General features: G+C 40.8%; 1 protein-coding gene across 1 annotated transcript in view; it reads left to right on the top strand.

Annotated features, from left to right (window-relative positions):
- The window catches only part of prkcab (protein kinase C, alpha, b), a 101,332-nt gene that overhangs the window by 55,691 nt on the left and 32,241 nt on the right, over nucleotides 1-13,400 (top strand). Inside the window, exons 4-5 of the mRNA XM_067616438.1 lie at nucleotides 10,844-10,955; nucleotides 12,778-12,906. Coding sequence (XP_067472539.1) covers nucleotides 10,844-10,955; nucleotides 12,778-12,906 — 241 coding nt within the window. The remainder of the gene's footprint in view (nucleotides 1-10,843; nucleotides 10,956-12,777; nucleotides 12,907-13,400) is intronic.

Raw genomic sequence — 13,400 nt, 5'->3', positions numbered from 1 at the left:
GCAGTGCACCATTCAGCCATTACAACGAGCTGTCACTTGTTCTTATAATCCATCCAGGGGCTTGATTATCCATCAAGGAACCACTGTGTTATTTTTGGACACTTATAAAAGCAATTATTTTATGTTTTATGTATTTATTTATCTTATATCAGCTGTACAAACAACTCTTGAGTGTTTTTGTGAATGAGATTGCTGCCAGGCACGTGGACTCTCATCCAATCACAAGCTGTTATTGGGTGATGAACCAATGACGGTTACAAAATGGCCTATCGCCAATTTACAAAGGTGATTGTAGACATTTATGCTCTCCTTCAGAGAGTTAATAATGTGTCAAGATAGTTATCTGAAGTTTATTGAGCTACGTAAAGACATGTTCCTACCACTGTGCACACTTTGACCATTGAAACATGTGCACATTACACATATAGTGAAATATGTGTTTTATTCTGTTTGGTGTTTTATTCTGTTTGCAATCATTTTATTACTGAACAGAAATTGAGAAACGGAGAAATCAGCTTGGTCGAAGTGGTGTGAGGCAAAAATTTCCATATTCAAAAAACCCCACAAAAACACACCAAGACACAAATATGGACAATTTTGATAAAAATGTAAATTGTTCTGTTTTTCTGTGTAATAGAGACTTTTTTTTACCTAAGGCCTTGGGCTACACATGTGAAGGTTGTAATCATTTGCGCATAGTTGTTTTTTTGTGGAAAATGGATAAAGTGGATAAAAATTCCATTTTTATGTTTGACTTCTTTTTATAATGTCATGTGATATCACTGCAGCATACATATTCAAATAGCTCATGTTGTCCTGACAACAACAAAACATGTTTATTACTTGCTTGTAACTCAGTACTGAATTTATACAAATGTTGATATATTACAGTAAGAGATTTGAGGCACCAGTAACAGAAAAAAATGGCTCAGACCCCTGAGGGTTCATTAAAGACATATCTCTCTGTTTGTTTTGTTTTGTTTGTTTTTTTTTGACTGAAATTGTGTGTTGGTTAATTGATTAGTTGATTTTTGCTTGAAATTTCAAGCAAAAATGAAAAACGTTCTCTGATCCCAGACTCTGGACTTTTTTCAGTAGTTTCTGGTATTTTACAGATCAAGCAATTAATCAAGAAAATGATTGGCGTATCAATCTTCCCTAGATTTATTTGAAATTTTATTTATCTGTCGAGCACTGAGCAAATCCACTGAAGCAAATTTAGGTTCGGAGCCCTGCTTTAAGACACCACAGTGGTAGTAATGAGGGTCTGGGAGATCAAACTGGCAAAGATCAGGCCTGCATAACAACATATAATGAAACCGCAGAATTTTTTTTCATACATACATGTATTTTACATTTGCACTCAGTAGTATTGACTGTAAAAGTATTTTTGCTTCATAAAGTGAATCCACAGCTCACTATTATTTAATGCTTGTTGCATGTTGCATGCATTTAAACTATTTATTGTGATGCAAACACAAAGAACAGCTCACAGACATGATCATGTTGAATCATGCAAAATGAGAATTAAAAGTACCAACTACTCATCAAAACAGCTCGATAATCATCTCTCAGGTCTGATACAGTTTGACACAATCTGCATGTGTATAATCAGTTGCATGTGGAGCTGTATATGTGTTGGCCTGGTATAAGTGCTGTGGCACGCTTGGATTCCTATTACTCTAAGTGGGATTCTCCACTACCTCTTGACAAAGTCAACTATCCTCTGAACAGCTCACAATCATTTAGCTCAATTACCACTGAGCAGAGATGGTGCCGTCACCACTGGCGTCTCCTAATGGAGCCCGACAACTGCAGCCACAGAGACCTCCAGTCAGATAGCAGAGCACCCAGGGTGCAATGATACGGCTCCTGTTGAATATCGCAACAAAGGCTTAGTTGCTGCTTATTCATGGGGACTTTGTGAGGCGCACACACATTCACACACACACACACACACACACACACACACACACGTGCATATAAAAGCAGGCTTCATATCCTAGTCAGTCTAATTAAATGCTGTGTTTGATGATGAAAGTTGGGTGTGATGAAAGGGTGTGTGCTGTTCAGAGGAGAAGTGTGAATGCATCTGAACACTGGATCTCTCCTCTACTGTTAATTAGAGCACGACAGGGAAGGATTAAGGGCCCGACACCTGTGGCTGCTGGATTTGATTGCACTCTGTACTCTGCGTGTGTGTGTGTGTGTGTGTGCCCGCTTCCGTGATAGTTATGTTTGCTTGCAGCTGTTGCATAATATTGTGTATGCCACGCCATATCACAAAACTTTATCACTCTCGGAAAAAAAAAAACCCCAAGAGAAATACTTCTTCTCAGCTAACCGCTGCTGCATCAACTCCATAATTGACCAAACATCTCATCATCAAAAATTGCCGTATCCCTTAATCCAGTGAGCCTGCTCAGAGATTGCTGACATTGCTCTCTGTACCATTTTTCACTAATGAGCTCATTCATATCCTGCGTGTGTGTGTCTGTGTGTGTGTGTGTGTGTGTGTGTGTGTGAGTGGCATGTTTGATATCCTAATGCCTTTTGATGTTTAATTCACCAACAAGACTAGAAAGGCGTACAATCAGAGGAGGCACACAACAAATGACAGATATACAAGACATGTATTTACTGCCAGGAGAACAGGCAGGCACAAACACACTTCGTATAACATCAGTGAGCTTCAAAACAGCGTAATATTTCAAAAAAAAAACAAAAAAAAAAACTGTCTGAATGTGCACGAAACATCCTTATTTTTGATGTATGGAAGCTGAGAATGCATATGACTTCTCTCTAATATCTGTTTTTAAAGTTCTCAGTTTGTATCGGCTATCTGATTTACAGGCTATAAATCTGTCTTGTTCATAATGAGGCTACAGCAGGGCAGTCCAAAGGCGATGGCCCATTAAACACTGACAGGCTGCTGCAGGTGGAGAGAGAGACAGATGAATGATGGATAGTCAGTGCAGGTGTCAGTCTCTCCCATCACAGCCACAGTTGCTAGTATGAAGATACAGATGAACCTCATGCAGTCATAACGGTTGCTGAGAAATAATAGAGGGGATGACATGTTAATAAGTAGGTCATTGTGATGTTTTTAAATCAGTTCCCAGCTTTCTGTTATCTGCTTTGTTTTCACCCTCTTTACATCTTGCCCTTATTCCTCACATTGAGTGTGCCTGCCGCTGTTTTCTTCTACTGTTGATGTATCTCATGTCAGCTCTTCCGCCCCTCTGTCCTCTGTCTTCTTTTCTTTTCTACTGAGTCACAGCTTCATTATTGTTTTTATCAGTGTCAGAAGACAGATTAGTCCCTACAAGTGACACGATTGATTGCTTGTATCCAATCTTCACCCCAGGAGTTCTGTGGCTGCTGAATGGCTCAGTGTGTGTGTGAGACTGTAGACAGTAATACTTTGGCAATCATGTGTCTATTTGACATCAGAGGACTTGCGCTGTAACATATTATTCTTTTGAAGACTAAAAACTAAATATTCCTTTTTAAACATGGCAAAGCAGCATTAGATATAATGATGCATATAATTGGAATAAGCTTCCAGAAGATCTGGACTGTCATGGGTGCAGAATCCAACTACTACTGTCCACTTTAGTGTTTAACTCATGGCTTATGACTGGCTCTTCTCTGCGCTCCATTAACATTACGAGCATGGGGCCTGTTTCAATCAATTCGCCACATGCAAGCTGCAGTTTGCAACATGAGATCGTTTCCTTCTATGTTAATTTTGACACTAATAGAAACATATTTACGATCCATGCATGAGCATGCAAGAGCCTAGCCAAGCAAATTAATCTACAATTTGTGAGTGACAGTCATTTGTGAAATGTGAAAAGCAGTGCACGCAAATCACTTTTGCGAAACAGGACCCAGGTCTATATTCTTTCCGGTGTAGCTTGCATCTCTGAAGTGTAACTTCATGTACTTCTGCACTTCTGCATGTATATATATGCCTATAATCATTAATTTGTATCATTTGTTACTGACACTTACAACAGAATGCAGCTTTTTTTTATTTCTCATTTATTTGTGTCACTTCTTCTCCAAAGTCTGTAAAGCAGGAGGAGGAATGTTCTGTTTTTTTCTTCTGCTAATATACGCCAATTAGAAATACGGAGGCATGCTGTAGTAATTAATAATAGTATAATACAAAGCCACAAAGTTTTTATTACCATCGATCATAAATGAGCAGCAAACGTGTTGAATATGCTTGTAAAACAAAAAAATGTCATCAAGAGAGCTTTACACAATACGGGAAATGTAGAAGAACAGACTGCTTCATTTCTGAGACTTTCAGTGCACATTTGAACCCCAGCAGAGGCGTAATAACTTCAACATCAGTCTTTCTTCAATTAACACCTGTTCCGTTGTTACACATTGTGAATAAATACCTAGAGATGTTTCCTTTCTTTCTGTCAGCTAATCAGCACATGCATTACATACAGTAATGCCAGCATGTTTGGCAGGTTCGACTGTCAGTCTTCGCTCTGTGTAATTGTGTAATTGACAGAGTTCGGCTCCACATTGTGGACACATGCCTGTTCGCTGAGGCCCACAGTGGCTGACTGGCTGACTGTGCAAAGTGTCAACTCTTGGCCTGGAGATTTGGTGTTATTTCGTTGCCACCCACCCGCACACCCACAGACGCAGACACACACAGACTCACACAGTCCTGCTCTGTCCATCTGTCCATTCATCCTTCTCTGCATTTTTCTCTTCAGTTCTGACCATCAGTGCTTGAGGATGCTTCGTCTTTCTACATCCACACTATAACTTTTTATCACTTTTCGCATTTTTCAGAGCCAATCGCTTGCTTTCAAACGCAACACAAATCTCTTTCTCTATCTTTCTGTCACTCACGCTCACAGAAAGATGTTTGTACACACACTCTATTTTTTTTTAAACCAGTGCAATATGCAGTGTGTGCCCTTCATCGCTGCAGGTCAGACTGTTGTCTGTTCAGTCACGGCTGTGGGCAGTGTTTGTTTGGACTAGCCTGACAACACTGGTTGTTTAGGAGTCACACTACCAGGAGAGAATAATCTCAGATAAAAACATCTTTTCTTTTTCCGCTGTGCAGCTGAGCTTCAGCCTTCAGGAAAATGAACATCTCATCGTCATATGAGTTTGGCTCTGAGATTGATGTATACTGTAGCGGTGTTCAACTTCCTCCTTGGCTGTAGTGTTGTCGTCTTTTCTTGAACATGCACACACTTAAGTTTAGCAAAGCCACAAAGTGATTTACCCTCTACTTGTTTTGCTTCTTCTCTCCACTGTTTGCTTTCCCTCTGCTGACTCTCAGTGTATCACAGAGTTTTCTCAAACCCATTATCACCATAGCAACTGTTCAGTTCACTTTGCCCCAACCCCCCCCCCCCCCCCCCCCCCCAAGCCCCTCATCCTGACACATACACAGTATCATTGTGGTCTTTTTAATTGTAGTTTCAGTGTTTTCTCGTTTGTTGATGTTTTTGAAAGATTTTTAGATTCCTCACAGAGATGTTCTGGGACCATTTTGCTGTTATCTAACGTGTGTTTGTGCAGCGCATAAATATTTTCACTAACTGTCTGGTGAAGCGAATACCAAAAAATTCCCTGATGGGACTTCACCACAACAAATCTCTCAAACAAATCAGTCCTCTAATCTGTTGGTATCATTATTCTGAATACCTGAACTGGGGATTTGGGATGTTTAAATTCAGAAATTCTTTTCTGTTCTTCCCAGTAAAAGATGAGCGTCACTGTGCTGAGTGTTGAGATCAGAGCTGACTCAGGTCCAGTTGTTCTCTGCTGGACTTCTTCAACCTTCTTAGCTGACTGTCTCTCTTAACACAGAGATCAGTTGAACGTAAGGGACTCTTTCCTTTTCTAAGTAGCTTTAAATTAAACACTTATTATTCTGCATGCTTTATTCATTTATCACACACATTGAGTAAAATATTAAAATCCAAGATGACTTTTTATGGGCATACAGTTACATCAAGTTTAACATTTTTGATGCCTTGAGTTTGCTTTCATATATATTTCTATTGTATTCTGCCTGATATTTTTCTATCTTTGAAAAGTATTTGGATCTCGATTTTCCCAAAGCTTCATAGCACTGCGTGATTATATGACATTATAAAAGACTTTAATTTTCATTCTAGAAAAGTCTAATGCAGGGCTGCAACTTTTAACATTTAATAATCTGCTGATTATTTTATTTAGTCGATGAAATGTTAAAATTTGTGGGGGGAAAAAAGCGTTTCTCAAAGCACAGCAATATCTTCAATTTGCTTGTTTTTCCAAATAATGCTCCAAAATCCCATTATATTGATATTACTGTCATATACAACAAAGAAAACCAACAAATCATTGAGAAGTTGAAACCAGAAGAACGTGTGGCATTTTGGCTCAAGAAATAACTTTTTGACTGTCTATAAAAATAGTCAGGCAACTCAATAATTGTCCGACCCAACAGATGCAGGGTGTCGGGAAGAAAAATGTTCAACAGTTGCTTTATCAGAGTTTGAAAAGAAAAGTGTTTTTGATTTTTTTTTTTTTTTGCCATCTCATCTAGTTTGACAACTTGTATGACATATATTTTTAATTTAGTTTCTGTGAACCTTTAACCATTTGACTATCACTCTGGAGTAAGGATCATTATACCAAATGAATCACACCTGTGTCGCTCTGTGCACACTCTACAGCATGTACAGTGGATGATGAAGGGTTACTTCATTCTTCATTCTTCATAAAATGTAAATTTTTTGCTGTTGGTGGAACACTGAAGTCAGTCCCTGCCACTTTCTTACCAATCACCTACAGTATGTACATTTCTAAAGGACAATAAATTGTGATTAGTCAGGTTTCAACGTGTAGTCTGCGTTTTCTCTCAGCCAAGTCACAGCAAGAATTTATGACTCTTTGATCATCTAAAGTCAGATTATACTGGTTCTTGTGGCCTTTTCCTCTTTACACCAGAGCACAGCAACCCTAAAGTCTGCAGAAATTCCTTAGGGACACTTTCGCTTGACAAGAAGATCCTCTGGTTTCTCTAACTACCAGGTTAGATGAATCATATCAAATCAAATGCTCAAACATGGATGAAGATCACAGGCTGAATAAAGCTTTTGCTTTTGAAGCATCAAAAGGGGAAATTACATTTTCGGCTGTCAGCTCAATTTGTATGAAGCAAATGTGAAGGTAGCTCTGAAAGATGGATTAACCCCAGACATGAATCACATCAGCCTCTCCACTCTCCCTTTCACTTTTATAGCAATATTTTCCAATTAGCAATTAGATATTATTACCTCTGGTGACGATGCGCCTGTTGATGCCCGACTATAATTAGCGAGACCCGTGTTTGACTCATTGTCACTCTGCGCTCATCATCGACTTCCTCCTCTTCTGCTTGATGTGGCCCTCATTGCGCTCCGAGGAATTCGGCAGCAGCATCATCTCGCCTCACTTCAACCAGCTTCCCCCCTAGTTTCGCCTCAGCAGCTCTGTCTGTTAGCGTCGGCGGTTTGCCCGCTCGCATCTTTGCCCGTCACTGCATGATGTCCAATATGAAAATGGCTGAGAGGATATTTGATAGATACAAACTGAAATGATGAAGTTTAAGATGTGCCAGACTCCACATTTAGATGTTCAAATTTGATTTATTTTACATTTTTTACATTTATTTCCCAGTGCTTCAGCTCTATGACTCATCTCTTTTAGACCTTAGATGTTTGTCTGTCTACTGATGATTGAGTCATATATTCCTGTCATAGCTGGCGCAGTTCAGCAACAATTAAAACATAGACAGATCACCTAAAACAAGAATGGTCTGCCTGTGAAGAGACTGTTATTAACATTTCTTGTTGCGGACAGCTCAAAGGGTTCTGTAATTCTTAATTAACATTCATAATAAACACTTGAAGAAGCTGTCATGACAACTTCAAAGACATGTTTTCTATCGGACAGTTAGACACTGTGCTCCATTTTGACACTATGCAACACGGGCCCTCTAATTCTGCTTGAAGAAATTAAAAATGTCGACGAATGTGTGTTCACTTGAACAGTTGATGTTAATGTGGCAGCGTGGGCCATGATGAAAGCTGCCAAAATTGCTGCCTCTCCAAGTGTTTGCACATTTAAATATTATGCATATCATTGTGGTGGATAACCTACACTGTGTTATGTTGCAGTGTCACCTGTTTCTTTATATTTTCGAGGGGCTGAGCTTGACTTTAAGCAAATAAAACCTGTTTAGACGTTGTCAGAGAGGTCTTGTGTGGTCTTTTTGAAGGCTATGCTTTGTGTTGTGTCTTCCAGCAACAATCGAAGGCTCAGACTGAATGTGAGTGGAAACCCTGCCATTTCGATTTTTACCCACGGCTCCCCAGAGGGGGGAGGGGGTGCACGAAGAGACAATGACGCAGGGTAAAAGAGAGAAAGTGTATAAAGGGAGATGAGAAAGAGAGAGAGAAAAGAAGTCTTGCCATAAAAGTGAGAAACATCCAGGGCTCGCTGTCCAGAGACTTTGAGGGGAAGAGAGTGAGGAACATAAAGTCAAAGACAGAGAAAGAAATGAAGAGGAGGGAGATACTATCTTCATTGGTCCCTGGTGTCTGCTGTTTTCAGTCAGCAAGTCTCTTTTAAAATAAATCCAATGTTCCCACAATTGAAGAGTTGAAAAGAGTGACTGTTCATGGGGGTGAAAATGGGGTTGCAGGAGGAGGGAGACCCAGGAGAGGAAACTCAGGACACGAGGGGCATGACCATAAGTCCATCTGTGGTGTTTTTTTGTTTTTTTTTCTCCTCTGTCTCAAGATGTGCCTCCAGGAAAGGCCGAAAGAAAGGAGCAAAAATAGCACGCTTACTCAAAGGAGAACACGCTAATTAGATTTTTCCGGGACCCTCACGCCACTGAGTCATTTCCCTGCCAATCACACCCTAACTACTCAACAACTTCCTCCTCTTTTATACGCAGACTCCCCCTCCACATCTCTCTGTTGTCATGTCGCCTTCTCACTCTTTTCCTTCTTCTGCCGTCATGTTGTTTGCTTGATTTAGTGTGTTTGTGGAAAAAGGGCACTTTTCAATGATGCGGGCCCACTTACTCAGTCAGTGGCCTGTATAATTACACATGCAGCCATTCTGACACATTTCAGCGTGATGGAGGCGACGCTGGTGGGGGTTTATCCACCCTCATTTGCAGGGCTTTAATTACAGCGATGTTTGTTTTGTGGTGATTGTAGAAATTAGCTAACCTCAGCTATCACAATACTGACTGGAAAATGTATGAATCGATTAACAACAAAATGTAACTTGGCGCTTTTGATATATGTTTAGAATCATTTTTGATAATGTCATCCACTTTCTACTGTTCTGCCTGTTCACTTTAATGCAATTTCTTGGAAACTTATAAGAGCATCAATCCCCAACTGCTCATTAGCGCAATTTTTACTCAGCCTTAGAGCCAGATGTTGTAGCCAAGATAAACAGTTGCTCTGTTAGACTGTTCCTGGCACCATACGATCAGTCTACGTTGTGTATTTTTGCCTTAAAAACATTTGAGGAATGAAACAGGGAGGATGGTGGGAAGGCTTCCAGGATGACAAGATGGAGAGAACTGACACCAAGCACAAAATCACTCGAACCTTACACATTCCCACACACTGATAACAGCCTAACATTTCCTTCCCATCTGGATCTTTCTTTCTTTCTTTCTTTCTATCTTTCATCAGTCTCGTCCACTGATGATGTGATGGATACGATGAAGATTAATAATTATTTATTCATAGTGTGATTTATTCATAGTGTGATTTGCAAATCATACAGCTAAAACTCAGTTCCCATTCATAGCTCTTTGCAATCCATTATATCGTTAATCTCAGGCATTAGAGTGATGAACAGATGTCGTAAGAAAGGTCCATTTATATTCACTTTAACAAAAATGTTACAAAGAGAATAAGTTCCTCTTAGCCCCAAACTACAGTATGCCTTCTGAAGGTTTTTCGTGAGGGCTTTTTGAAGAAGTGAAAAATCTTTACTTAAACCTGCAGTGCAGAACTTTTACATATAAATGAACGCCATTATCATTCAAGCCTTTGCCAAACAACGTAACACAATGCTGATTAAGCCTATCACCGCCAAATAAATCTCTCTGTATTTCCCAGTATACAGAATTTTTAAATCTCATGTCAGGTGGGACATTCCCGCTCTGGCTGTTTGAATGCACACCCAGAGACTTCCACCTGCTGAGCGGGCCAACTTCCAGTTAGTGCTCTGCTAACTTGAATGGGGATAAAATAATTTAATGAAATTTTGTGCTGACATGCATGGTCCCCAGGGGATGAATCCTAACTGATTTGGTGATTCCCTGACTTTTCATTTAGCGTCATAATCAGGCTGACATTTTAATTGGTCCAACACTTTGGTTTATGACTAAACATTTGCAAAATTATTAATGCCATTCCCTTCAGCCACAGCTGTACAAAGTTGTCATTGTGAGCACTGAGCAATGACACGTTAGCATGCTAACCTTAGCCAAATGCCAGCAATAGCATTTAGCTGTCTTTAAATACAGCCTCACAGAGCTGCTAGCATGACTGCAGACTCTTAGCCTTGTTTTCGCCACCCTTCCTGTTGTGTCTTATGTTTATTTTAAGACCCTTGAGTGATTTAATTGGGAAATTCCAATGTCAAATTTGAATATCATCTGTGCTTGTGCCTTGATAACTTTGTTCTGCCTGAAAATGACAGTGAAGAAAAGTTTCAGAAAATAAAATTGAAGACCATCAGTTTCCTAATATATCTTATATATTCTATGTCTCTTTTTGTTTTCCAGGACCCCAGAAGCAAACACAAGTTCAAGATCCACACATACGGAAGTCCCACCTTCTGTGACCACTGCGGTTCGCTGCTGTACGGGCTCATCCACCAGGGGATGAAATGTGACAGTGAGTGCACACCCCTGTATGTCTCTGTGTGTGTGCGTGCATGCGTACGTGTATGCTGTGCTGGTTTCCATCCTACAGCCGACCCTAATGAGAACAGATGGGAATAGACTGGTACTGTACTAGTCTCAGCCACATCTGCAGACCAGGCAGAATTCTCTGTCCCTCCCTGTGCTCCCATTCTTTCCACCCACACTCCTCTATCAACTCTTCCTTTAGTATATATGACCCCATCCTGCAGTGTATTTTTCTCATTTTGATTTGCCTTTTCTTTCCTCTTTGCTCTCCTCGTTCTTCTCCCTCTACTCCCACAATCCCTCTTTCTCCTCGACATGCTCTTTTTCTTATCTCCCTTTTCTCCTTTACATCCCTCACTGTACCTCCATTGTCCACCCCCCTCCCCTCCTCTTTCCAAGTCGCCTCCGTCCATCACCCTCCCTCCCCCTCTCCTCCTCTTACTCTGTCTATCCATCTGTGGGTCTCGGGTGGCGGCCTCATCGCAGATGGTAATGGGAGCACACCAGAACAAATTGATGCGTCGAGGCCATCGCTATTGCGAGTTGCTTCCCCATCTCCCATCTCTCCTTGTCTCCTCCCAGCATGTCAGCCTGACAAGCCTGCCAAGTGGAGGAACGAAGGGACGGAGAGAGCGGGAGAGATGGATGGTTGGATGGAGGAGAGGAGAAGAACAGGAGGAGGGAAGTGGAGGGCAGAAAATACAGAAGGGGGAGGGAGTTAGACAGAAAGTTAGAGGGCAGAAAAGGGACAGAGGAGGAAACGAGGGGGAAGAGGAGAACAAATGTTCTGTCTTCCCTCTGGTCCCTCATCTGTTTGGCTTTGTCAAAGCGTGTGTGTGTGTGTTTGTGTGTTAGAGCACAAGCGTCTTTTCTAATGTCTATGTGAAAGTGATGGCTGTCTCATCTGCATACAGTGATTATACCATCACTAAGTTAATGTGGTAATTACTTATTGATGTTTTAGTGTACACAGCACATTGGAGACAAGCGGTGGCTACTTTGATTGCAGCTCTTACCCATCTAAAACAGACATTTCTGTACTGCATCGTGTCTAAAACAAATCATTTGCCACATTGAGTCTGCAGCCTAGCGTGCATCTGTTTGCAGACAGGAAAACATCAGCGAGCCTTAAAGACTTATAGACTTAATTAGTTTCGTTAAAATTAAACTATTGCATTCAACACTGAACAGGATTTTACTTCAATACATTGTGAGAGGTCCAGCTGACAGCTTCTAAAAGAGTCAGGGCCAAATATGTAGATGAATGCTCAGGGCAAAATTCAGCAGTTCATTGGATATTCAAGTTGAAGGTTAAGTTTAGTGAGTACAAAGCCACAACTCCCCGTCCTCTGTGTTTGGTGTCATCAAATAGTTTTTTCTTTATCCTTCATACATTCTGTTTTTGTTAAAGCTGCGGTAAATAATTTTTATCTATTATTTGTCTGTTGAAATATGCTCCAAAGCATATCTTAATGTGGAGAGGTGTTGTCAAAGGCTTCTGCGATACAGGATAATTGAACAGCCAGGCAGCACTACAGAGATATTCCCTTGATGCCTACTGTATATAACATGTAGGACTCCATGTGCAAAACGCATCTGGTCAGCAGTCTTTTTCTCCTCACGTGTGCACACAACAAAATGCTTTTTATATTACTGTCAAATGTATTGTTGTCAGTGTGACTCTAGAAGATCTTTCTCCTCTCTATTTGTCTGTGTGTCTTAGCCTCAGTGTGCGTGTTAAACCACAGTTTCCTTTACAGTTTCCTCAACACTCTGTATGTTCCCCTCTGCTTTCTGTCTCCTTCCAGCCTGCGACATGAACGTGCACAAGCAGTGTGTGGTCAATGTGCCAAGCCTGTGTGGGATGGACCACACAGAGCGCCGGGGTCGCCTCTTCCTCAAGATCGAGGTCAGCGGGGACAGGCTACACGTCACAGGTTGGTCCTAGTCTCAGTCATTGTGGCTGCATGTTGCACTCGAGGCTGCTGAAGTCTAAGATTGACAAGAGCAAGTGGTTCCCTGATGGGAGTGAATGAATGATTCATTTTCAAGCCATTGAAAGACATCTCTGGGTTTATTCATATTTGGAACTTTGGGCATCTTTGAGTATCTTAATTAATGAAGTATTCAGAAAAATGTGTTTATTTATACTGAGCCAGTTATTTCTCTAGACAGAGAGGGGACTTTTCTCTTTCAGCGCAGGTTTGAATTCTGTTGCCAATGTTTTTAGTTTGGATATTTGGAGTAAGTGTGTGGTTTTTTTTTTAGCGGCGTATGGTCGGGGATGGGATTTTTTCACTTCACACGGATAATAATAATTCACAGTACCACACACTTGAAACTCACACAGAGAACCCTCTGTATGTAGCACTGTCCATGTCAGCATAAAAATTGAGTTGTGGCTGCCTCTGTAACCTGTGTCGCACGTGTG

Source organism: Thunnus thynnus, chromosome 17, assembly GCF_963924715.1.
Source record: "Thunnus thynnus chromosome 17, fThuThy2.1, whole genome shotgun sequence".
In the NCBI taxonomy this organism is placed as follows: Eukaryota; Metazoa; Chordata; class Actinopteri; order Scombriformes; family Scombridae; genus Thunnus; species Thunnus thynnus.
The sequence above is the reverse complement of the archived record's forward strand: the minus strand, read 5'-3'. Positions and strand labels throughout refer to the sequence as shown.